The sequence below is a fragment of the Acipenser ruthenus genome, chromosome 6 (assembly GCF_902713425.1).
Source record: "Acipenser ruthenus chromosome 6, fAciRut3.2 maternal haplotype, whole genome shotgun sequence".
Taxonomy (NCBI): Eukaryota; Metazoa; Chordata; class Actinopteri; order Acipenseriformes; family Acipenseridae; genus Acipenser; species Acipenser ruthenus.
In genome coordinates this window covers 71,508,309-71,531,902 of record NC_081194.1, presented here as the reverse complement: position 1 = coordinate 71,531,902, position 23,594 = coordinate 71,508,309, and the positions used below count along the sequence as shown (strand labels likewise).

The 23,594-nt window shown below is 36.3% G+C and overlaps 2 protein-coding genes across 6 annotated transcripts in view; one reads left to right on the top strand and one right to left on the bottom strand.

The window, feature by feature from the left end:
• The window catches only part of LOC117411188 (intersectin-2), a 78,559-nt gene extending 67,379 nt beyond the window's left edge, over nucleotides 1–11,180 (top strand). For 3 of the 5 annotated variants that reach the window (XM_059025774.1, XM_059025773.1, XM_034018459.3), the window contains 11 exons: nucleotides 724–845; nucleotides 3,688–3,794; nucleotides 4,142–4,325; nucleotides 4,719–4,817; nucleotides 5,332–5,499; nucleotides 5,862–6,074; nucleotides 6,721–6,842; nucleotides 7,677–7,759; nucleotides 7,976–8,059; nucleotides 9,475–9,648; nucleotides 9,894–11,180. In XM_059025774.1, the coding sequence (XP_058881757.1) occupies nucleotides 724–845; nucleotides 3,688–3,794; nucleotides 4,142–4,325; nucleotides 4,719–4,817; nucleotides 5,332–5,499; nucleotides 5,862–6,074; nucleotides 6,721–6,842; nucleotides 7,677–7,759; nucleotides 7,976–8,059; nucleotides 9,475–9,648; nucleotides 9,894–10,051 (1,514 nt within the window). In that variant the 3' untranslated portion in view covers nucleotides 10,052–11,180. Of the gene's footprint in view, nucleotides 1–723; nucleotides 846–3,687; nucleotides 3,795–4,051; nucleotides 4,326–4,718; nucleotides 4,818–4,939; nucleotides 4,975–5,331; nucleotides 5,500–5,861; nucleotides 6,075–6,720; nucleotides 6,843–7,676; nucleotides 7,760–7,975; nucleotides 8,060–9,474; nucleotides 9,649–9,893 lie in introns of those variants that run through there. The other 2 variants (XM_034018460.3, XM_034018461.3) reach the window with 2 other exon arrangements.
• A 136-nt stretch (nucleotides 11,181–11,316) lies between these two features.
• fam228a (family with sequence similarity 228 member A) lies at nucleotides 11,317–23,576 on the bottom strand. The gene is made up of 10 exons (XM_034018464.3): nucleotides 23,505–23,576; nucleotides 23,055–23,181; nucleotides 22,852–22,966; nucleotides 21,850–22,002; nucleotides 21,106–21,183; nucleotides 19,535–19,729; nucleotides 14,608–14,688; nucleotides 13,319–13,406; nucleotides 12,882–13,026; nucleotides 11,317–12,043 (listed from the first exon to the last, which is right to left on the bottom strand). Exons 3-10 carry the CDS (start codon nucleotides 22,957–22,959, stop codon nucleotides 12,004–12,006), a joined length of 888 nt encoding a protein of 295 aa, XP_033874355.3. The 5' UTR covers nucleotides 22,960–22,966; nucleotides 23,055–23,181; nucleotides 23,505–23,576; the 3' UTR covers nucleotides 11,317–12,003.
• Between the last annotated feature and the right edge of the window lie 18 nt (nucleotides 23,577–23,594).

Below are 23,594 nucleotides of genomic sequence, written 5' to 3'. Positions count from 1 at the left end.
TTTCTAAAGGAAAGACTTGCATGTTGTGACCGTGTATAAAGTTAATTCCTTTAATTTTACTGTTCATGTCTTAAAGACAGCATCATTGCCCTGGTTGTGCTGCTGGAGATCTACCTATATTTTTTAAAGCTTTTCATTTTTAATGTATTTATTTTATTGTCAGGGTGTTGGTGCATCAGTGCTTAATTCTGCTTGTGGTGTTTGTCGTTGTATAGAAGCCATTAGCTGCCTACTTAACTTAACCCTAATCTCTGGAAATTAATCATTGATCCGAAGCAGTTGCAGGGTTAAACTCTTTTTGTACTGTACTTGCTTGTTCGTTACAGTGCATGGAATAGAATACTGTTGCACATTAGGGTCACGACATGGGTGGAGGGGTGGGGAGAGGGGGGGGGGGGGGGGGGGATTATAGCATTAAAGAAAATGGTTCAAATATGTTCCAGTTCTTCACACCTGGATGGAACTGGGGTCTTCCATTATTAGGTAAGCTGTTTAAATGTATGCTTCATACCCTTTTAGATGAGTAAGTATTTGGAACAAGTATACTTTAGCCAAAGATTCAAACTCTTGTACCTTAAAACAGGCCCCAGGTAGAGATTATATTTCCCTTTTACATTGTTGGGTTCAACAGTACAATTAGCCTCTGTTTAGTAAATGGGTCATTTTCGCATGATAGTGTTCCTTTTTAAAATGGTATATCCTGTTGTGCCTCTCTCCACACAGGGTGTGCTGACCTGACGAGTCTCGATACCATGTCCCCAATTGAAAGGAAAAGACAAGGATATATCCACGAGCTCATTGAGACAGAGGAGCGCTACATGGACGACTTGCAGCTTGTGGTGGAGGTACAAGAACGAGCACACTGATGAAGGCATCATGTGAACAATGAGTCTTCTTGCCTTGATTTATAATAGTTTACACTGCTTATGTAACAACTTTGTGTTCATTTGTATTAAAAAATAAATCAATAAAAAAAACTGCACAATACATTTTGTGAAATATACACATAAGAACATAAGAACATAAGAAAGTTTACAAACGAGAGGAGGCCATTCAGTCCATCTTGCTCGTTTGGTTGTTAGTATCTTATTGATCCCAGAATCTCATCAAGCAGCTTCTTGAAGGATCCCAGGGTGCCAGCTTCAACAACATTACTGGGGAGTTGGTTCCAGACCCTCACAATTCTCTGTGTAAAAAAATGCCACCTATTTTCTGTTCTGAATGCCCCTTTATCTAATCTCCATTTATGACCCCTGGTCCTTGTTTCTTTTTTCAAGTCAAAGAAGTCCCCCGGGTTGACATTGTCTATACCTTTTAGGATTTTGAATGTTTGAATCAGATCGCTGCGTAGTCTTCTTTGTTCAAGACTGAATAGATTCAATTCTTTTAGCCTGTCTGCATACGACATGCCTTTTAAATCCGGGATAATTCTGGTTGCTCTTCTTTGCACTCTTTCTAGAGCAGCAATATCCTTTTTGTAACGAGGTGACCAGAATTGAACACAATATTCTAGGTGAGGTCTTACTAATGCATTGTAGAGTTTTAACATTACTTCCCTTGATTTAAATTCAACACTTCTCACAATATATCCGAGCATCTTGTTAGCCTATTTTATAGCTTCCCCACATTGTCTAGATGAAGACATTTCTGAGTCAACGTAAACTCCTAGGTCTTTTTCATAGTTCCCTTCTTCAATTTCACTATCTCCCATATGATATTTATAATGCACATTTTTATTGCCCGCATGCAATACTTTACACTTTTCTTTATTAAATTTCATTTGCCATGTGTCAGCCCAATTGAATGCTGTCTAGATCATTTTGAATGACCTTTGCTGCTTCAACAGTGTTTGCCACTCCTCCTATTTTTGTGTCGTCTGCAAATTTAACGAGTTTGCTTACTATACCAGAGTCTAAATCATTAATGTAGATTAGGACTAGCAGAGGACCTAATACTGATCCCTGTGGTACACCACTGGTTACCTCACTCCATTTTGAGGTTTCTTCTCTAATCAGTACTTTCTGTTTTCTACCTGTTAACCACTCCCTAATCCATGTACATGCATTTCCTTGAATCCCTACTGCGTTCAGTTTGAGAATTAATCTTTTATGCGGGACTTTGTCAAAAGCTTTCTGGAAATCTAAATAGACCATGTCGTATGCTTTGCAGTTATCCATTTTCAATGTTGCATCCTCAAAAAAGTCAAGTAGGTTAGTTAGACATGATCTCCCTTTACTAAAACCATGCTGACTGTCTCCCAGGATATTGTTACCATATAGGTAATTTTCCATTTTGGATCTTATTATAGTTTCCATAAGTTTACATACAATAGAAGTCAGGCTTACTGGTCTGTAGTTACCTGGTTCGGTTTTGTCTCCCTTTTTGTGGATCGGTATTACGTTTGCTATTTTCCAGTCTGTCGGTACAACCCCTGTGTCAAGAGACTGTTGCATGATCTTGGTTAGCGGTTTGTAAATAACTTATTTCATTTCTTTGAGTACTATTGGGAGGATCTCATCTGGCCCAGGGGATTTGTTTATTTTAAGAGCTCCTAGTCCCTTTAACACTTCTGCCTCTGTTATGCTAAAGTTATGCTAAAATTGGATAGGAACAGGTCGACATGTGGGGCATGTTGTCCGTATCCTCCTTTGTAAAAACCTGTGAAAAGTAATCATTTAATATATTTGCTATTTTTTTTTTCTTCATCTATGATTTTGCCATTTGTGTCTCTTAGACATTTAACCTCCTCTTTGAATGTTCTCTTGCTGTTATATTGGAAAAACATTTTGGAATTGGTTTTAGCCCCCTTAGCAATATTGATTTCTATCTCTCTCTTGGCCTTTCTAACTTCCTTTTTGACTTGTGTTTGCAGTTCCAAGTACTCTTTCTGTGTGCTTTGTTTTTGGTCCCTTTTAAACGCTCTATAAAATGCCTTTTTTCGCTGAATATTTTTTTTAATTGATCTATTAAACCATTTTGGCCATTTTGTTTTAGATTTAGATTTGTCTACTTTTGGGATGTAATTGTTTTGTGCCTCTAGTACTACATTTTTAAAAAACAGCCATCCTTTTTCTGTGGATGTTTTCTCTATTTTACTCCCATCTACTTCTATTAGTCTCTGTTTCATACCTTCGTAGTTTGCTTTTCTAAAATTGTAAACCTTAGCTTTAGTCATTACTTTTGGGGTTTTAAAAAATATTTCAAATGAGATCATGTTGTGGTCTGAGTTTGCCAATGGCTCTCTGACCTTTGTTTTAGTCATTCTGTCTTCATTATTTGAAAAGACTAAGTCAAGGCATGCCTCCCCTCTAGTCGGTGCCTTGACAAATTGCGTTAGGAAGCAGTCATTTGTCATTTCCACCATTTCAATTTCGTCCGTCGTGCCCCCCATTGGGTTTTCCCATTTTATAGAGGGGAAGTTGAAATCCCCCATTAGTATGGCTTCTCCTTTTCTACACGCATTTCGAATGTCATTGTACAACAGATTATTTTGCTCAGCGTCTGAATTTGAACTACACATGTGCTTATGGAGAGCAGGGTGGAAGAAAATTAATTTTCAGCTGCTGGTCCGTGACCAAAAGGGTATGGTGTATATATAGGTAGCACCTGAGTTGGCTCTGTGGGTGGGCTTGAATTAAGATCCACACTCTTGTATATATATGTGGTGTGTGTGTTATTTTTTTTAAGGTTTTCCAGAAGCCATTGACTGAATCTGGAAAACTCACAGAATCAGAAATGGGAATGATCTTTGTGAACTGGAAAGAACTCATCATGTCCAACTTCGAGTTATTAAAGTGAGCTTTTATTTTAAAAAAATGTAGTGTTCTGTTTTTTACCTTGTTTGCAAGAAACATTTTTCGTCTATAATGTTAGGACCTATATTGGATGATTCTCATAAGATTTTCATGGAGTACTGTAAGTTTCGATTAATGTGCCCACACACTGTGGTCTATAACCGATCTCCACACTTGTGTTGGTAGAGCAATTTGCAAATCCAGGGTAATTCTATATTTACCCATACAAACAGCAGAGAGTGTCTTGTTCATTTCAGAGAGACACAATCCTTAAGCAACTGTCCCTGAAGTATAGAAATGCTGCTCTGTTCAGTTCAAGCTGACCTGAACCCCTGTGTGAACCGCAGAGCCCTGCGAGAGAGGAAGAAGATGGGTGGAGAGAAGATGCCGGTGCAGGTGATCGGTGACATCCTGGCCGCAGAGCTTTCCCACATGCAGGCCTACATCCGCTTCTGCAGCTGTCAGCTGAATGGAGCCGCAATACTGCAAGAGAAAACTGATGAGCAGCTGGAGTTTAAGGATTTCCTCAAGGTGAACTTCTTATAAAATTCAGCTGGTAACTGAATAGAAATCTGATGTGCTGACTAAGTTAATTTGACTTATGATGTATGTGCTGCTTCTTTTGGTAATTACTATATGCAAGTCCTTCAACATGTTGGTTGGTTTGCTTTCAAAATGAATGAGTTTCTGAATATTAACAATTTAATTCAAGAAAGCATTTATTGTAGCATGCGTACAACCAGTACAGTATTAGAATTGTAAATCAAATGAAGATAACTACCAGTATGTTAAAAAAAGGAACAGTATACACTACACTTTCATGAAGCAGGTTATATATAATCTTTATAAAGTGATTATCCTTTAACTGGGCTGTGTTGTGCATATAATGTAGACAGTGTGATATACTTAAACTTTATTCTGCAGAGACTTGCCACTGACCCTGGCTGTAAAGGAATGCCTCTTTCCAGCTTCCTCCTGAAACCCATGCAGAGAATCACACGCTATCCGCTAATAATAAAGAACGTAAGTGCTGACAAATCAAGTTTACATTAGTTACTGTGTTTTCTTAAAGTTCAAGGTCATACTGTGGGTTTACTTCTCCCACAACTTAAGTTAATTGTTTTTATTGTTTGATCTTGATGCAGGTTAAACGCAGGACTGATACTGACACATACAGAAAGTAAGAGAATTCTGAGGACCCACTAGTAATGCATTCATGTGTATGTGTGTGTCACAGTTTTAGAATTTCACATATCTAGAGAACCCCTTATGCAGTTGTGATGAACTGGTGTCCGGAATCTGGTGGCATATGTAGACATCTGTCTGTATGCCAATTTACATTTTTACATTTACGTGCTGACAGTGACCTGTTTCAAGTTACATCTAATTTTGTGTTTACAGCCATGGAAGGAAACTCTTTTTATTCCAATTAAATTACATTTCCAAGTGTGGTTCTGTGAATAGGATTTTTGCCTGGTAGCTGAACTGTGATGTGGTATGTGATCAACACAACAGTGCTGTTTTCCCATGCCTGCAGATCCAGGAGAACACTTCAGAGACCCACCCTGATTACATCCACCTCAAGCAGGCCTTGGAGAGAACGGAGGAGCTGTGCTCACAGGTCAATGAGGGGGTGCGCGAGAAGGAGAACTCAGACAGGCTGGAGTGGATCCAAACACACATTCAGTGTGATGGACTAACTGAGGTAAAGAGAAAGAGGACATTTGGGATCTCTTGTTCTTGTTATAAACGTTACCGTAGCTGAACAAAAATAACATTTTATTCAAAGTTCTTTCAGATTAATAGAATTCTGGTAATTGTGAATCACCCAGGTAATGTGTTGTTGCCCCTTTTTAATCAGTTATTCAGTGAAATTAATGATTCAGTTGTTTTTAGATTTTCTGCATTAATTTATATAAATGAGTCCCTTTTCTCTTGCTTTCTAAAACCTTTAGCTTCAGTCTTCAAAGCCTCAGTTAAAGTTGAGAGGGCGCCCCCTACTGATACTGGTTAAACCATACAATGCAGGTCCAAAACCATTTTTTTTCATTCTTTTCTTTCCTTTAGCAATTCATTTTCAACTCCCTGACCAACTGCCTGGGTCCTCGGAAGCTACTGCACAGTGGCAAGTTGTATAAAACAAAGAGCAACAAGGAGCTGTATGGATTCCTCTTCAATGACTTCCTTTTGCTCACCTACACAAACAAGCAGTTGACTTCGTTTGGGTCAGACAAGCTTTTCAGTCCTAAATCCAACTCGCACTTTAAAATGTATAAAACGGTATGTGTCCCAAACCAGAGACAAAGGAAGTGTCTATTGATGAACACAGTGTACATTATTTGAATGCATATCCATGCCATAGACTTGGCTGCAATTTATGAATGTTTTGCATGATACTTTCACCACATCCTGACTGAAATATATTTGGTTGGTTTAATTTTATTTTTTTAATTGTTGATCATCTTTAAATAGAACCCAAATTGTTTAATATAATCAGAATGTATTTTATTCTAAATTATCTATTTAATCAAGAATATAAAAATGGCCAGACCTGCACCACGCACACCAGTTGATGATAACATTAGTAGTAGTAGTAGTAGTAGTAGTAGTAATTCATTTTTTACTGCCTTATTATTCACCACTGGGGGATTAAATGCCCTGCAAATGGGGAAATATTGGAGATGGTTGTAGTTACGTCTGTATGTCACACTTACATTTTTGCATATATCTGGAAAGTGTAATGAACTATTTCATGGCTAATGTTGGTATATAGCATTTTCATCAGCTTTTTCATCATACTCATATCTGATTTTGAATTTACAGCTGTGTAACTGACCTTGTATTGTATATCGCTTATTCACAAGGTTATATAATCATGTGATAATTATGGGATGTGTTGCGTTGTTTGTGTTCATCCATTCTTCAGACAATATTTCTAAATGAAGTCCTTGTGAAGCTCCCAACTGATCCCTCCAGTGATGAACCGGTCTTCCACATCTCCCAGATTGACAGAGTCTACACTTTGAAGACAGAAAACATCAATGAAAGGTGATTTTCAAGGGGCAGGGACTTACAATGTTGTTAAATATTACTTGTTAGGGGGCTCCTGAGTGGCGCATCCAGTAAAAGCACTCGCTAGAGTGCAGGATGCGCTCTATAGCCTGGACGTCGCGAGTTCGAGTCCAGGCTATTCCACAGCCGACCGTGGACGGGAGTGTCCAGTAGGCGGCGCTCTATTGGCCGAGTGTCGCCCGGGGGGAGGGAGGGTTAGGTCGGCCAGGGTGTCCTCGGCTCACCGCGCACCAGAGACCCCTGTAGTCTGGCCGGGCGCCTGCGGGCTTGCCTGTAAGCTGCCCAGAGCTGCGTTGTCCTCCGATGCTGTAGCTCTGAGGCGGCTGCACGGTGAGTTCGCAGTGTGTAAAGAAGCGGGCGGCTGACGGCACACGCGTCGGAGGACAGCGTGTGTTCATCTTCGCCCCTCCCGAGTCAGCGCAGGGGTGGTAGCGGTGAGCTGAGCCTAAAAAATAATTGGGCATTTCAAATTGGGGAGAAAATAATAAAAACCAATTGGCAACGACTAAATTTAAAAAATAAAAAAAAAAAAAATAATCACTTGTTGTATTATGTTGCCTTTACCATATTAGAGTATGCATTTTGTAGACTTCGGGAACACTGGATAGAACTTGGAAACCACAGGCTCTATATTTCTGATAATTGTAACCGCCCCCCTCCCCTTCAGAAACTTGTAATAGAGAAGGATGACCAATTTAATGGAGAACCGTGGTGATTTTCAAATCTTAACATTCTAATAAACTCAAGTGTTTTTTTTATTATTTTTTTTATGTAGGCCAATCGGTTTTATGTTTCTACATCTCTCCTTAGGACTGCTTGGGTACAGAAGATTAAATCTGCGTCAGAACACTTCATACAAGCGGAAAAGAAGAAGCGAGAGAAAGCCTACCAAGGTAGAAGTTGTTTTGTTTTTGTTTTTTTTTATCTTCACTTACTGTATCATTGCTTTTAACCAGTTTATCCCTTGCTGCCGGTGCAGTGAGTTTCAATGATACTGTAGAGTGATGTTCGTTCACAGTTCTTACAGACATGTCAATGAGGATAGTAGTTTATTCTAAACACAGATGCCTCCAACATGGTGGCTGACGATGCTGATGTTTCTTTTGCAGCACGCTCTCTTAAAGCGACAGGAATTGGACGACTGCTCGTCAGCATCATTGAGGCAACCGAACTGAAATCCTGCAAACCAAATGGTAAGAAAACCCAGAACTAATGTCCAGTTGGAGAATGGCTTATTTGAAACAATTTCTTACTAAACTAACATCATTGTTTATTTTGGTAGCAGCTCTGTTTTGTTCCTCACTAATGGCACTTTTTATTTTAAAGCTGCCTTCAAACTGGTTTTCAGTCTTTTTAACTGCATAGTGACTTGAAATATTATTATTGTCTTATAGTGATGAGCTTACTGAATGATAAAATAGTGTTAAACTCTGAAGTTGAATCGTTTATTATAATAAATAATATTATATAGATAAATGTCAAAATATAAATAGTCCTACATGCAGCCAATCCTAACAAAACCATTTTGAATGGCAAGTGAATGAAGAAACATTTCCAGTTTAGTAATGGATGGTTTTACTGGAACAGAACAAGCTGTTTTACATTCCTGATGTTGGATCCAAAAAATGATATTTATCTTGGACTGTATTTACATTTACCAACAGTAGAAGTAATAAATAATGCACTTGAACTGGAATAGTCTGCCCTAGATCTTGTTTTTGTTTTCAAAGTGGATGGGGCTGAGACAGATGAAGTAGTGGTGACTTGCCCCAGGGTCATTCACTTAATCACTCAATCACTAATGAGCTGCCATGTAAAACCTGCCTCTCCCAACATCCTACTTCTCATGGATTAGTTATACTGTGACACATTTATAAACATGTCCTTTATAATTGATGCTTTATCATGACAAGCTGTGAAATGTACATCATGAATGTAGGATATATTATATTTATCTTTGCTACTTAACGCCTTATACACTTTGGGACATGATTCTGTTGTACCATATACCGAAGCAAGTACTGCTAATAAAATACATACTGTAGCTAGCATCAGCCTATTATATAGATGTAATAAGGACTGTATGTTCATTGCTAACGTGTTTGATACACATTTACCTTTTGTGCAATCTTAGTGTCACAGAAGCCCCTGCAGTATTTACAAGCGCATTACATTACTGTACCTTGGCTGTATCCCATGTTGTCCATATAGCAGCATTATTTTCCAACATATTCCTGATACTTTTTTATTTTATTTTATTCACACATCATTTTCAATTTTTACTTGAGAACTGGAATTTGTTGTTCTTCTAAACATTGCAGTGTATCCAGTTCATGTTCTCTCTTGCAGCAGTGCTGGTGCACTGATTTGAAATGACATTGTGGGAAAACCAAGTTAATGTTGAGAAATGTATTGCCCAGTTGTTTTATGACCTATGATGAGTGATTAAACATTGAAAGAGCCTGCAATGTTTGAAAATATAACACTGCGATACAGGCAACACAGGACTCAGCAAAGGTAACATAGTGTGTTTCTTGTAAACTTTGTAGGGTGTGCTCTGACACTTGCATTGATCTTAATGAAGGTATGTCTTCTCTTTAATTTACAGGCAAGAGTAGTCCATACTGTGAAATAACAATGGGATATCAGTGTTTCACAACAAGGACGTTGACGGACACATTAAACCCTAAATGGAACTTTAACTGCCAGTTTTTTGTCAAGGACATTTATCAGGATGTACTGTGTATCACTGTCTATGAAAGGGATCAGTTTTCACCAGATGGTAAGGATAACATGACAGTTCTGAAATCAAATCTATATTTTTCTCAGATATATTTTAACAAAATTCTGTAAAGCAGTGTTTACTAGTAGTTGTTTTTAAGGGTTTCACCTGAATTTCAATTACATGTCAATTTCAGTGATGTTAGTTGACCGTATGTGATACAGACGTGCGGTAACAGTAAGCAAGAGGAACCAAAACTTCCAGCCAATAATATATATACATATCCCTGCTGCTGTTGTTAACAGATTTCCTTGGTCGCACTGAGGTTCCAGTAGCGACAATCAAAAAAGAGCAAGAAACCAAGGGGCCAACCACAAAACGCTTACTGCTGCATGAAGTGCCAACAGGAGAAGTCTGGGCTCGTCTTGACCTGCAGTTGTATGAGCAGAAGACCCTACTCTAAAGCTGGGATCTCTGAACGATCACTATCATCAACTGGTCTTTTGAAAAAGGAAAAGAAAAACTTCCCATGTGAATGTGCAAATAACTGAAACTGCTGCCAAAACTGCAACCCAGAAGGACACTTGTCATAATCCTCTTCTGCCAGACTATCGTGACCACTTCACTATTCGATGCAATGTAACTATGCAATGTAACCAGTGACTACTGACTTGGGGAAGAGAAGGGCTGTACCCGACTTAAGCAAATTGATTTATCTGTGACTTGCTAATTATCTTCATATATCCAGGCCATAAAAAGGTATTTAGCACACTGTGTAAAATGGCCTTAGCACTTTCAAAATTATTTATATATACCAAGTATATATTAATATAAAAACTGAGGGGTTCTTGAATTCATATTTAAAAAATTATGGATTTGGACAGGGTATTATTTTGTCGAGACTGTTTCACTGGATTCATATGGTGAGAACTGTAATTACTTGTTTCTTGCACTGAATAAGGGTAGTTTATTTGGAATTATGATTATTTTCTTATTTGCTTTAGAAAATGTTTATCCCGAGATCTATGCTAATAGTAAATATAAACCAATATTTTTTCCTCTTTTAAATATTGTGTTCTATATTTCTTGGAGAGAAATAGAAGTATCTGTAAAATGTGTGTGTGTATATAGCAACTTTCCTCATCAACAAAACGGTTTGTGAACTTTTGTTTTTCCAAAGTGTTCACTGTAAATAAATTAGAATTACCACCATAAAACAAGTAAAAAGTAACTGCATACTGTATTGTTTTAATCAATCTTTACTTTTTTCGTAGAAGCAGTTTCTGTTAGCATAAAGATAGAATGAGTGAAGTGATTTATCTTGTATTTTATCTTCTGGAACTACAGTATAATATATTATGTATGATGCAGTGTGAATGTGAAGCTCACAAGGACTGAAGAGACTTTTCAAGTAAACAACTAGTCTGAGATGCGCACAGTCATTCATATTGTACACCATAGTGTGCTTCTATATAGATTTCACAACAAGGGGTGGGGGACTTGTTTTATTACAGTTCCATGTGTGATCCCCAGCACTAATGATTTCATACTGTAGCCTTTTTACTTTTAAGCAGAAAAAAATATTTATTTAAAAACCATGCGTCATGTATTGAGAGAATATTTTATTGCTTAAGAAGGAAAATGAGAACATTTCTCCACTCATGCAGAGTGATGGCAATTGTGTGGTGTTTCTTTTACAACAGTACATAATATTTTACCAAACCAATAGTCTTGTTAGCACCAATAGTAAAAAAAAAAAAAAAAAGAATAAAAAATAATTAACCACATTTTAATGCTTAAATATTACAAATTGATACTTTTTATAGTTTTATTTCCATTCTATACAACATGTACTTGCATCCATTGAAAATAACAAAACAAACACAAAAAACAAAAAAAACGAATAAACCCTTCTGAATCAATGTTTCAAATTACTTAGATTTTCATAAAACAAACAAGTTAAATGAGTAATCTTGCGGCAGGTATTAAGTTTACTGCTAAACATTATTTTAATATGCTAAATATTTCAACAGTTTGTCAATGACACACTGTAAGAAACAGTCAAAAATAGATTTAAATTACTCAATTATATATTTTTTAAAATCTAAAATGCAACCTGTCCAGGTTAATGTACAACACTCTTTCATTCAATAATAAAACTTAAAAAAATGAAAATAAACTGGTGAACTGCTCATAATTTAACACTATTAGTTTTAATGTGATCACTAAACTGATCATGCATACAACTGGGACTACTGATTATTGTAAAACAGAACAGATCAAAGGCACTAAAGAAGTACAAGTGACGTTATTGATGGAAGGGTACAGAAAGCAGGTGGCTGTACACTCAGGCAAGCTGATTGGTGTGGATTCTAATTCCTGAATACAGGCAGAATGCTGTAGGTTAAACAGTAGTCATTCTTCCTTGGAATTTACTTTTCTTGCAGATTTTTTCCTAAAATAAAGTAACATTAAAATAATAAAAAATCTGTAACACATAGTCAGCAATAATATCATTTTTTTATTCAGGTTAAGGTTTACTGTCGATTTTTAAAGGTGTGTAGCCTACATTACCTCAATTTTTGTTTTAAAATTGAACATTTGCATGCAAGGGTGTTGTGTTACTGTCAGTGCTACACGATTAGTTGAGACAAGCAGTATTTTGAAAGATGAAGTCAGCCAGCTGAGAATTCTCGGGACTTTATTATACTTTTCTTGAAGTACTGCACTGAAACGCAATTAAGTACATCAGCTCAAATTATATTTTTGATAAATGTACAGTGATAAAAAAAAAATTATAAAGTTGAGTGCGTTTCAGTCCGAGAAGAAAACTTGTTTATATTCTCAATTACACTAACAAGCACTATAATATGTTGTACATGTACAAGCAGGTAATGTCAAATGCAAAAAAGAGCAGTTCTGCTTCACACGTTGGCTAAACATTACCAAAAATTATTGTCTTCTGCTATAGACAACTTGGCTTGCTAACTTGGCTTGTCTTTTTTATTCAAATTCGATCCACTTTTATTGTACCTGAAAATCACAAGCCGTTATAGAAACAATTGGGGCAACCTTGACCCCCACTAGCGCCGTGAGATTGGCTCGCTTGTCCAATCGACCACAGACCACCACTTCTGGCACACTCAGTACGGTTTGAAAAATGCAAACTTTAAATCATGCTGAGCTCTTTTGGGCATTTCATATTAACTTTCAAACGAACTGAACCAAGCTGAGATTGCACCAAAGCCCTCAAACCAAATATGAAAGGTCCTTCCGCAACAGAAGTTTAGTACCTGATTTTGCGTCGAACATCACTTTCAATATCCCCAAGTGGCATTAGCAGCCATTTAATACTGTCAACCCCGTGACGACCTTTGGGTATTAGAGGCAAATTTGGTGTGTGCAATGCCTCCATTTCTTTGTCAGAGTAAACTTTTCCTGTAAAAAGAAAAGAAAAAGAGGCATATCCATAAGTTAATATGCCTAACATCATATTACTGGGAAAATACCTTCACATTACTAAAGTGTGACTCCAACCGCGTAAAAAGAAATATGGAAATGGTCATTCATAAGGTATCCCATGCCAATAAATGCATTACTGCAATTCATTTACAAGTACAGTTATGCTTTACAAATACAACTCTCTACCTGACTCAGAATCAAATAGTAGCAGTGACTAGGAAATCCAGGTCAAAACAAACAATAAAAAAAAAATAAAACAAGACTTAACCTGTCTGACACAGCAGGATGAGTCTTTCTTCTTGCATCCTTTCATAGCTTTGCTTCAGAAGAGGATCGTTTAGAGCAGGAGTTAGAAACTGAAAAAAGACAATGATGGGCTTTTGCTTGTTTGATGTATACATTTTGTATACTTTCCAGGTAATAAATGATAGTCAGAGCTCTCATGAAAGTTAACAAACTGACCATTTTCTCACAGAAGATTCGCTAACCAGCTCATCTTCAACTAATGTTTCTGTTTATACACTTGTGTATCTACAATGCTCATTCATACATTGAAACTGTCCAAATTGCATGGTTCCCTTGACTGACATCTGTTAAATTTTTTTTTTCCCTTTGAGGTCTAAAAGTTAATTGATTCCTTTTACACCAAGAAATTCAATAAACTTGGCGGAAAACTTAAATATTGTTAAACAGACTTAAAAATGAACTGGGATCGCCACTGAAAAAGGAAAGTTATGAATGAATGAATGGATGAATGAATGCACTGGGTCACCTGACCGGTAAACGACAGCTCTGCATCTTTTACTGAATAAAGCCTGAATGACAGACCGCACACTCCCCTTGCTACTGGACTAATTCTGAATACTTGAAAACATTTACAGAAACTATACTTGGGGAATGTAATACATGAATATTAGCAGAAAGGTTGACGTTTATGGAATGTTAAAGGGTGTGGTCATAACAACAGAGTGAGAATAGTACAGTGATCTCAGAAATTGAGTAAAAGGTGCTGGAATAAATATGAACAAATTAACAAGTTAAGTTAGTGTACCGTGGGTTCTAGTTAACAGAGATATATTTTAACAACTGATTGATAAAGAATGTATTACAATTTTGTAACGTCTCATTAACTACAATTCACTGAGAATTTTTTTACTGACTCATATTTACTCAAACAGTTATCCTGCTTGCATAGTCATGCTGATTTAAGAGTGGTATTGGTTTTTATAGAAAAGGCAAATTATAGACAATTCATGAATGCTTGCTTTAACATGTAATTGATATTTACACTGAAGCTAAGATATTATCTGAATGTTTTTGCTTGCTAAAAGTGGACTGACTTGTGCTATATTGATACTAATCTTTTTTCTATTTTTGTACTGAATTGATTTGTTAAAATTCATAAAAGATATAGCAGTGATTTGTCCCTGCAGTCTTGAGCTTGTTTGGGAGAAATTAACAAATGAACTAAGAGTGCTAATTAAAGTAAACCATTACACATGTTAATTAATCATCTTTAATTAAGTATTTATTCACCAATTATCCCTACAACATTACCTTGAAATAATGTGGTTTGCTCAAGTGCAGTAAAAAAGGGTTGTATTCACGTGGATCATAATCTTCCAAAAACACATAACCCTGGAATAACAAGGGTTATAAAGTTATCACAGTATACGATTTTGATACAGTAATAGTAAAAAAAAAATGTAAAACAAAACACCTGCAAGTTTCTTCTGGTGGCACGATGTTACACTCCATGCATTTTGATTAATCAGTGTGTGGAGAATCACATTTGTTATTCAAACCCAGCAAATACATAATTGGGGACTATTTTAAGTACTCATGGGTGAAAGTGGCCAATGATCATTTTGACTGAAACTCCTGGGATAAAACCAATTTCTCAGATGCATTCTGAGTAACTTTGGACCACTTTAAAAAGCAAATTTGAACTTGACTTTGTAGAAAAAGAAATTCAGAAATTACTTCACTTACAACTTGTCATTTTACCAGATGGATCAACCTGATAAATCACACGAGGCTAGTTTACAAACACAGATTTTAAAATGCAGTGTTTGCTGCAGGACTTACTGATTGAGGGACAATTTGGGCCCCTACCAAAATTTTAGGGGGGGGGGGGGGGGGGGGCATTTTCTTTAGTGAGGGGGTCAATATGTTTTATGATGTATATTTCAACACATTCACAGTATTCTTATTATTCTTAAACATGCCAACAGAGTTTACAACAAATAAAAATGTAAAAACAAAGTTTTTATTTAGTATTCAGTCAGTAAAAATTATGTCTTTTGAAATTACCTTTAAAAAAAAACAAAAAACGGTAATAACAAGGTGTCCCTACATTACACAAGTCACTTTTTTGTGCAGAAGATCCTTCTTTCCTTTTTATTTCTGAACTTTGCCACAGTCTTCTCATAATCAAACTCCTTCCAGTGAGGTCCCTTTTATGACAAGGGCTGTCACTATTCCTGAGGGCTGTCTTTAGCCCTAAGCCCCTCTCCAACAAGACGGAGACACACAAATATATTCCAAATTAAACCGCATTGTAAAAATGAAGTACAATAGATAAAAACAAAGATATATAGTTTAAAATGTGTTTATCTTTTTATATGTTTCAAAAGGGTAAACAAAATCAAAATTACCACGCAATACGTTGTTAATTTGTGAAGTAACGATAATAGAAAATAATTAGCGTTAGCTAAAATAAATAAATAAAATGCCACGCATCATAGCTTGAAAAATTACATATTGGAGTATATTATTCATATCATTTACAATCAAGCAAGTTTTTGTAGAACATATAAAAGTTAATTAAGGCGCTGGAGCTGAGGTTTTCGTTTCACGCCTTACTGCACTTAACGGTAAGCGTACACTTCAAACTAAACAACAAAAAGTACGCATTTCTCATATTCTCTCCAGTTGAAAACTATCGCCTTGACAGTTCAGACATAACTATGTTTTTGGTCTAGCAAGCAGATAAGTTTACAACACAATATGTTTTACTGTGTTTCAACAGTTTTTTTTTGTTTGTTTGTTTTTGCTTCCGCTATTGTGTACGTGTAAATTAGTAAAATATAAAATACTTCAAATGACTTACTACATTAAGAACACTCCTAAAATAATGTAATTAAATACAAATTGAGGGGACTTCCCTCTCAGCAACTTTATTTAAAAAACACCGCGATACACACACACTCATGCAAGGCTTATCCTTGATCCTGAGCCAATCAGTGCAGAATGTTGGGCCATTCACTTGTTGACAGTTGGTATGCACGCCCTGTTTGAAAGATGGATACATCAAATAAACGAAAAGTCGGAGCCGAGAAAATTAGGGGAAAAAAGCAGAAGATTCCAGAATCTGAAGCACAAAAATGTGTTAAAATAACTGATTTGTTTAGTCGTCTCGGCCCTTCTCGACCATTGTCATTAACTTCAACTTGGGAATCGTGATCGTGGTGTGAATGAAGTAGTGCTTTTATTTCATGAAACAGAAAGTTAGTAGAAAGAAGAGAAAAAGATAGAACACTAGTAGTGAAGTTAGAAAGTAAGTTGATCTGTATGTAACTTCATCGTCATATTGCCGTGCTGGTGATGGCACTTAGCGTTTTAACCAATTGGCACTAAGCAATAATGTGCAAGGGCGGGCGTTCTTGTTTTCATCCTATCAGTGATCGTATCAGCACCGAGCGCTGCGAGAGACAGTGGGTGCGTTAAGTAAGTGAGCGGCTCAGAGCGGCTCAGTAAAAGAATCAACTTAATGACTCGCTCAGTTCCGCTCCCGCTGAGCCGCTCAGAGCGCTTCTGAGCATTTTTCATCAGTGATCAGAGTGAGCGGACGGAATGGCCACCTGCAGGAAACAAGTGGAGATGACAGGCAGGATTATACAGGCAAATACGTTTGTCAAGAACGATGAACTGTTTTCGACTTATGATGTTATGTATTAATTGGCTAAATAAGATGGTAAAAATTGTTGTTTTCGAATTTGTATAATTTCATTTCTTTTTTTTTTTTAATGTAGAGCTGTTTTATAGTTATTAATGTATTATTATTAGGCTTATAGTATTAATATTATTCATAATTCTCATTATTAACGTCGGTATTGCCGGTATTAAACACAGCCAGATATGAGGTTCAGTCCAAAACAGAGCGCCGAACTCAGCAAGGTACAGCAGGGGACAGTAACTTCACACGGGGCCATTTTATCTATCACTTAAGATAGAATGGGTGATGTAGGCACCTGGCGATCCTTCCTCTATGGCGAACACTGCTCAGAGCGCTCTGTGATACTCATGAACTTGGCAGTTTTCAACTCGTTGTTAATTAAATACAAAACAATGAAGCACCATCTTTCTGTATTTTGTGAAACACAAACAAGCAAATAACTATTATTCGCCATTTTTAAAAGTCGCTCAGCGCTCTTGTGGAGCAGAGCGTTAAGTTATTTAAATCTGCTCAGTGTGCTTTCTGAGCGGCTCACTTACTTAACGCGCCCAGTGTTTACTGTACTTGATGCTTTTGCTAAACTGTGATGTCGGATGGCAAACTTTAAAAGTATATTTCTAACTTATAGAACGCCACATTTAAAACAATCGCACATGTGCATAAACTACGGGTTAGATTTTGTGCAAACAGCTGATCCCTACAAGAAAAATAGTTTGAACACTAATTTGAAGAAAGTATAATAATGCGTGTTTTAATTTATTCCACACCTCATTAATACAGTGGTGTCATTTGCATGGTAGTTTCTATACTGTCATTTATCAATTATCCGACGTGAACAGAAAATACATTTTAATTGAAGCTGCATATTTGTACCAATGCTAAACAAAACAGTTGAGTTGCATGTTCGGTTTTGCCAAGATCGTAATATTGCTACTGCATCATATTCATAAAGAAAATACAGCTGCATAAGGATTATACCGTTCTACCACAGAATATGTTCTTAAAAATCGCGTGAGAGAAGTGGCTTATGAACAGTAAGTACGCAAGTTTCTTATTATGTATATTATTTAAGTTAAAGCTGCTAATTGTCCTGGAAAAATATAAATCAAATTCTGTTTTTTACGTAGCATGTACCTGCAAACTGTACCATGTTAGAACATAAGAAGTTTACAAACGAGAGGAGGCCATTTGGCCCATCTTGCTCGTTTGGCTGTTAGTAGCTTATTGATCCCAGAATCTCATCAAGCAGCTTCTTGAAATTGAAGGATCCCAGGGTGTCGGCTTCAGCAACATTACTGGGGAGTTGGTTCCAGACCCTCACAATTCTCTGTGTAAAAAAGTGTCTCATATTTTTTGTTCTGAATGCCCCTTATCTAATCTCCATTTGTGACCCCTGGTCACACTGCGCCAGGGTCTATTGACGTTGTTGGTGTGCTTGCAACTTCTCGATGCTCTGCCAACGGTCTGGGCTAAATCCTGTCAGAACTGAACAGCTACGAAATTACTGTATTACCAGCCCCCCCGGCCCCCACCCATTTTTTTGCATTTCTACACGAATCATATGAATGGACCTGGGAGAGGCCATTTTGACGGTATTCCGTCTGCAGACAGCACACACCAATGAGGACTTTATATGGATTCCGTCTAAAAACAGCACATATGGCCAAAGCTATAAAGTTAACAAACTCAAAGGGCACCCACTACTTTAGCTCAGTGTGCTTTACCAAAGTAGGTGAATACACTTTTTTTTTTTTTTACCACAACTAAGCTGCTCTTCAGTGTGGTATTTACATTGCAGTCATATAATGCCAACAAAAGTCAGTAGTTTATTTGATGGTGTGCCTTGTTTTATAAACAATATACAGTATATAGTTCCAAATATAAAGCAGATGCCACAGTAGAATTACATTGTAAAAAAGTGATATATTTTTAATAACATGACAGATTGAAAAGATAACACATAATAAGTATGAAGAATTGTAGCATTTAATCTTGCTTTTTGAATAGCAGCTTCTGTATTGGATTATTTACTTCACAATAATGTTAGGGTTTGAAACTATGGGCAATATCACAAAACAAACCCTCAATCAATTCCTCAAAATACTTGAAGTGTTCTGCCAAACAAATTCCCTAGGAGGAACCCACATGTATTTGTCAGATCAGATATGTTCATACACACAGACCACCTAACTAAAAAGAAGTCTCTGGAATGTGGTAGTTGTTCTATGATTTAATAATGGCCGCTGGTGGCAACAAATGTAATTCTGAAACACACTGAATATATTTTATCCACTGATACTTATATCATTTCCAGGATTATCCCTACCTAATATTAAATCAATATGGGTCCAATTACATAAATATGTTATACAAGCAATAAAAATTCAGTAGTATATAATAAAATATTTTCAAATGCTCATGCACAGTTCAGTAACCAAAACCTGATTTACCACATGCAGAAGGGCGCCACCAAATTCAATTGTTTCTTACAGTTTGTTAGATCTCTTAGTAACATCAAAGGTTTACCTTTTTATTACAGCAATCCAGATATTGTAAAAACATGCGTCTCCCTTCCTTTGCTTTTTCATAGCAATGGTTTTTAATGTGTTTTTCAATTGTATGCTGAACTGGTCCTGACACGCATTCAGTCCATTTCTTGCAAAGAAGCTCTTTCTTCCATCGCTCCCGCATTTCCTTGTATTTCAGATAATTATCCAGCTCCTGTTTAACAAAAAACATAACACAGTAAATATGAAGTTAAAAGTAGCTCTCACATACCTAGTGCAGGGATGCCTAACAGCAGGAAAAAAGGTGCTTGTATCGCACACAATTTTCAGTTGTGGTTAAACTCTGCGTCCTACATAAAGGCGCTAATGATATCATATAAGAACCTACCTTACTATCCTGATGTCTAATGCTACTGCTGAGCGCAGCTTCCCATGCCTTCAATGGCAGAAAACATACCTACAATCATCCATGATCGATTTCACAATTTCTGTGAAATGTACCCATTGCCCATTAATATGTAGTTCCCTATGAAAATTCACATTTCTGAAAGAATAGTGTAAATATACATTTTTTTTATCACTTAATATAAATACAGCAAGCTGACTCACTACCAGTTACACTGAATGTATTAACCTGGCAGCTGGTTTAGTTTGCTTCAACAATAAAGACACCAGCTGCATCAAAAATCAGAAATATTTATACTAAATATCTCTCTGTCCAGTACAAAAAGGGACATTTTACATGTCTGTTGTTATTTTTACATGTATTTATGGTGGACATAAAAAAAAAAAAAACTAAATATTTTACAATTTAGTATTTACTGTTTTTCAGGTAAGCATTTAAATATTTGAGAACATTTGTTTTATAATAACTCTAGAGAAAGTGATCAATTTTGAATGTGACAACACATTCATTTTTTTTTTTTTTTTAAATACATAGTATGTTTAACAGTGAAATATCTTGAAATACCTCTTCCTCCATATTCAGAAACATTTGACTGATTCTTTAGATCCTATAAATGTTTTACGTAACTTTTGTGTTGCCAGTGACACACGGGGTAAGTTTTTTGGAAAGATCTGAAAACATACAATCTAGTGTTATCATTTTATGGTACATAACGGCTTTATGTGTACAAGTGGTATTGTCAAAGCTTGTATACTGCAGTTTACTAATAGGTTGTGTCCTTGTCTGTAACAATCAGTTGTGTTTGTGTCTGAACAGCAGAGTAAATTGTTCAAGAGCAAAGCAACACTCCAAAGCCCCTTTCACACTGGCACTCCTACCCAGGTCCCGACCCGGGTTCTGGCTACCTGGGTCACAATCCTGCGTAGTTTGAAACCACGTACCTGGGTCGTACCCGGGTTTATCCGGGTCACAGCGACCCACCTCAACATGCACCCCCCCCCCCCCCCCCCACCATCACCACAACCACAACCACAACCACCACAACCACCAACACATACACACTTTTAGAAAGGCTCTGGCGCCATTGACCAAGTGCAGTCTTAGGGAACAACAGTGTATCATTTTAATGTTTATATAAACAACCTTTAATTTTAAATATTCAACTTCATAAACAACTTGCTCACCTTTACAAATCCGTTTTCTGTGTCCAGTATAGTCTGAGCCATTGCATTTGCTTCACAACTTTCGACATCCGCATTGGCCTAAATAGTTATAACCACCAAAAGAAACATATATAGCAAAATAAGCCTCACATCAAAGAAATATGCTGTGTAAAAATGCATACTGTATATATATATATATATATATATATATATATATATATATATATATATATATATAGTACAGGTATGACACAAATATTAAAAAAAAGTGTAGCACTGTAAGCTAAAATAAATATGGGAGGTACTTTTTTAATGATCACCATTATCAAATTTACAAGAGAATACAGATGCTTACAAAACTGAGTTTATAGCCAATGTGTAAATCAGCCCAGAGAAACCCCGTCAATATTATTAGTATGACTTATAAACTGCAACATAAGTCACGTTCCAGTTGGAACCTTATTAGCAGCTACTACACTTATAATTTTGCTGGGAGCGTAGCTGTCACGCTCAGAATGTCAATGACAAAGCATTCTAAACGTTTAACAACAGGATCTATAGAAACATATTAAGTGTGTTAATATTATGTTTTTTTTTTATATAGATTTAATGACTTAGAATATGTTTATGTGTTCGGTGGCTACCTCTAATCAAGTTGAGAGTGTACTTTCTTTTGCACTCTTAGTATGACAGACCCGAGTGTGTGAGAAATAAACTCTCAACTTGATTAGAGCTAGCCAACGTACACTTATAAAAATACAGTACCTGAATATGTGTGAAAGAATTGTGTGAAAGCCAAGCTGTAGTATCCTTTCTTTTCGCAATACAGGCAGAGGCACTGTTTCTTAGATAAGGCAATCTTCTAGTTTCATACATTGATGCTGATTGTTCTTTCAAATGCCTTCTGGATGTACATGCCTATAAAAAAAATACAGTACAGTAAATAAAAAGTTTAGCTCTGACATCTGTAACGTAGAATTATAAACATTTTACAGGTCTGTTTGGTTTATGATTACAAGCATGAATGCTCCTCTACTGCCTGTTGTAATCTCAGTTCTATGTACTAATTGATAAGTAATGTGAATGTGGTTGTAATTGAAGAACAAGCTATATGAAACACAATGTCTACCTTTCATTCCCATAAACTCTAAACACAACAAGCCCTGACATGTACAAGAGATAAACTGTAAAGAGAACAAAAGCATCTGTGCACGCAACAGCAGTACAGGGAAAAGGAAACCTGACTAAAGGTACTGAATTTTGAAAGCATGAAAAAAAATACCTATTTTTGCAAATATTTAAAACGTAATTGGCTGGTTTCACAGACTATCTAATGTTATCTAAAAAAAAGTTAATCCAAGATAACTGATAATTGTGGTTTGTAAAAACACACTTCATGATTGCTATATCATGTATTGAAAACAGATGGCTAATTCTTAAATGTGTGAATTATATTTATAGATATCATGTATACACACAAGGGATAACATGTAAACACCTCAGTCATTAGCATGGTCACATACCCAAATTCATACTGATCTTGTCCTGGGTTTATAGTATTACAGAGCACAGTACTATCGTTATTGAAATTAAAAACAATGATCAAACTACATTTTGTACTATTTATGTATGTATTTATTTATTTTGAATAAATAAATAAAATAACATATTTTCACCACCATTTACAAAATGTTGGGAATACAATTACAAAATATAATATAATTTGTAAAAAGTAAAAGGTAATTCGTGTCTGTGGGTAGTACTCACCGGTTCTTCAATGGCAATGCTTTCTGTAAAACAGTCTCTGTATTGAGGTGAATAGATTATACTCGACCCGGCTTTTCTTGAAGATGTCATCTTGACCTTGATAGGCATTTCCTAGCTAAACAAATAAAATAAAAAAAACAACAACATGTAATCAAAGCAGTTTCACAGTACTAAATTAGACTTCAAAAAATAAAAATACCAACCTAATGTTACACAACCATATACAGAACTTGACTCCCGACAAACCGCTGCCTCGTATTGAGTCTTTTTTGTTGTGATACATGTATGGCACATCTCCTGTACGGGTCCTGTCGTCTGTGCCTGTTTTAACTAGAAAAAGATACAAAATGCAGTTACCTATTATCATCCATTACATTAAAACGTGAACATTACAATGACTTCAGTACGTTATCTGCACTTTGTGATAAAATTGGCATTACTTTTCGTCATCGTTTTTTTTTTTTTTTTCGCATCCGCATAACAAAGTAGTTCGCTGTGAAAAGTGTGCATTTATGGTATTTATCTTTCACAAAGAAAATACGTCAAATTAAGAAAACGTAAACAAACTTTTAATAGCGTTTTTGGTTTATCTGATTCTTTAAATATTAAATGACAAATCTATTATGTCCGTACGTTGCAGCAAACATACTTACTGTAAACGACGCTTTGCTTTCGTTTCCATGACAACGTCTGCCTCCAGGAGAGGGCTGAACCTCTAGCACCAAATTTATGATTGGCAACCT

Excerpts from the sequence above, each read along its gene's own strand:
- fam228a (XM_034018464.3), bottom strand. The coding sequence starts at position 22,959 with ATGCCTATCAAGGTCAAGATGACATCTTCAAGAAAAGCCGGGTCGAGT. Across the intron at positions 13,027-13,318 it reads CATCCTGCTGTGTCAGACAG|GAAAAGTTTACTCTGACAAA; the intron begins GTTAAGTCTTGT and ends TTCTTTTTACAG. Across the intron at positions 12,044-12,881 it reads GATGTTCGACGCAAAATCAG|GAAAAAATCTGCAAGAAAAG; the intron begins GTACTAAACTTC and ends ACTTTATTTTAG.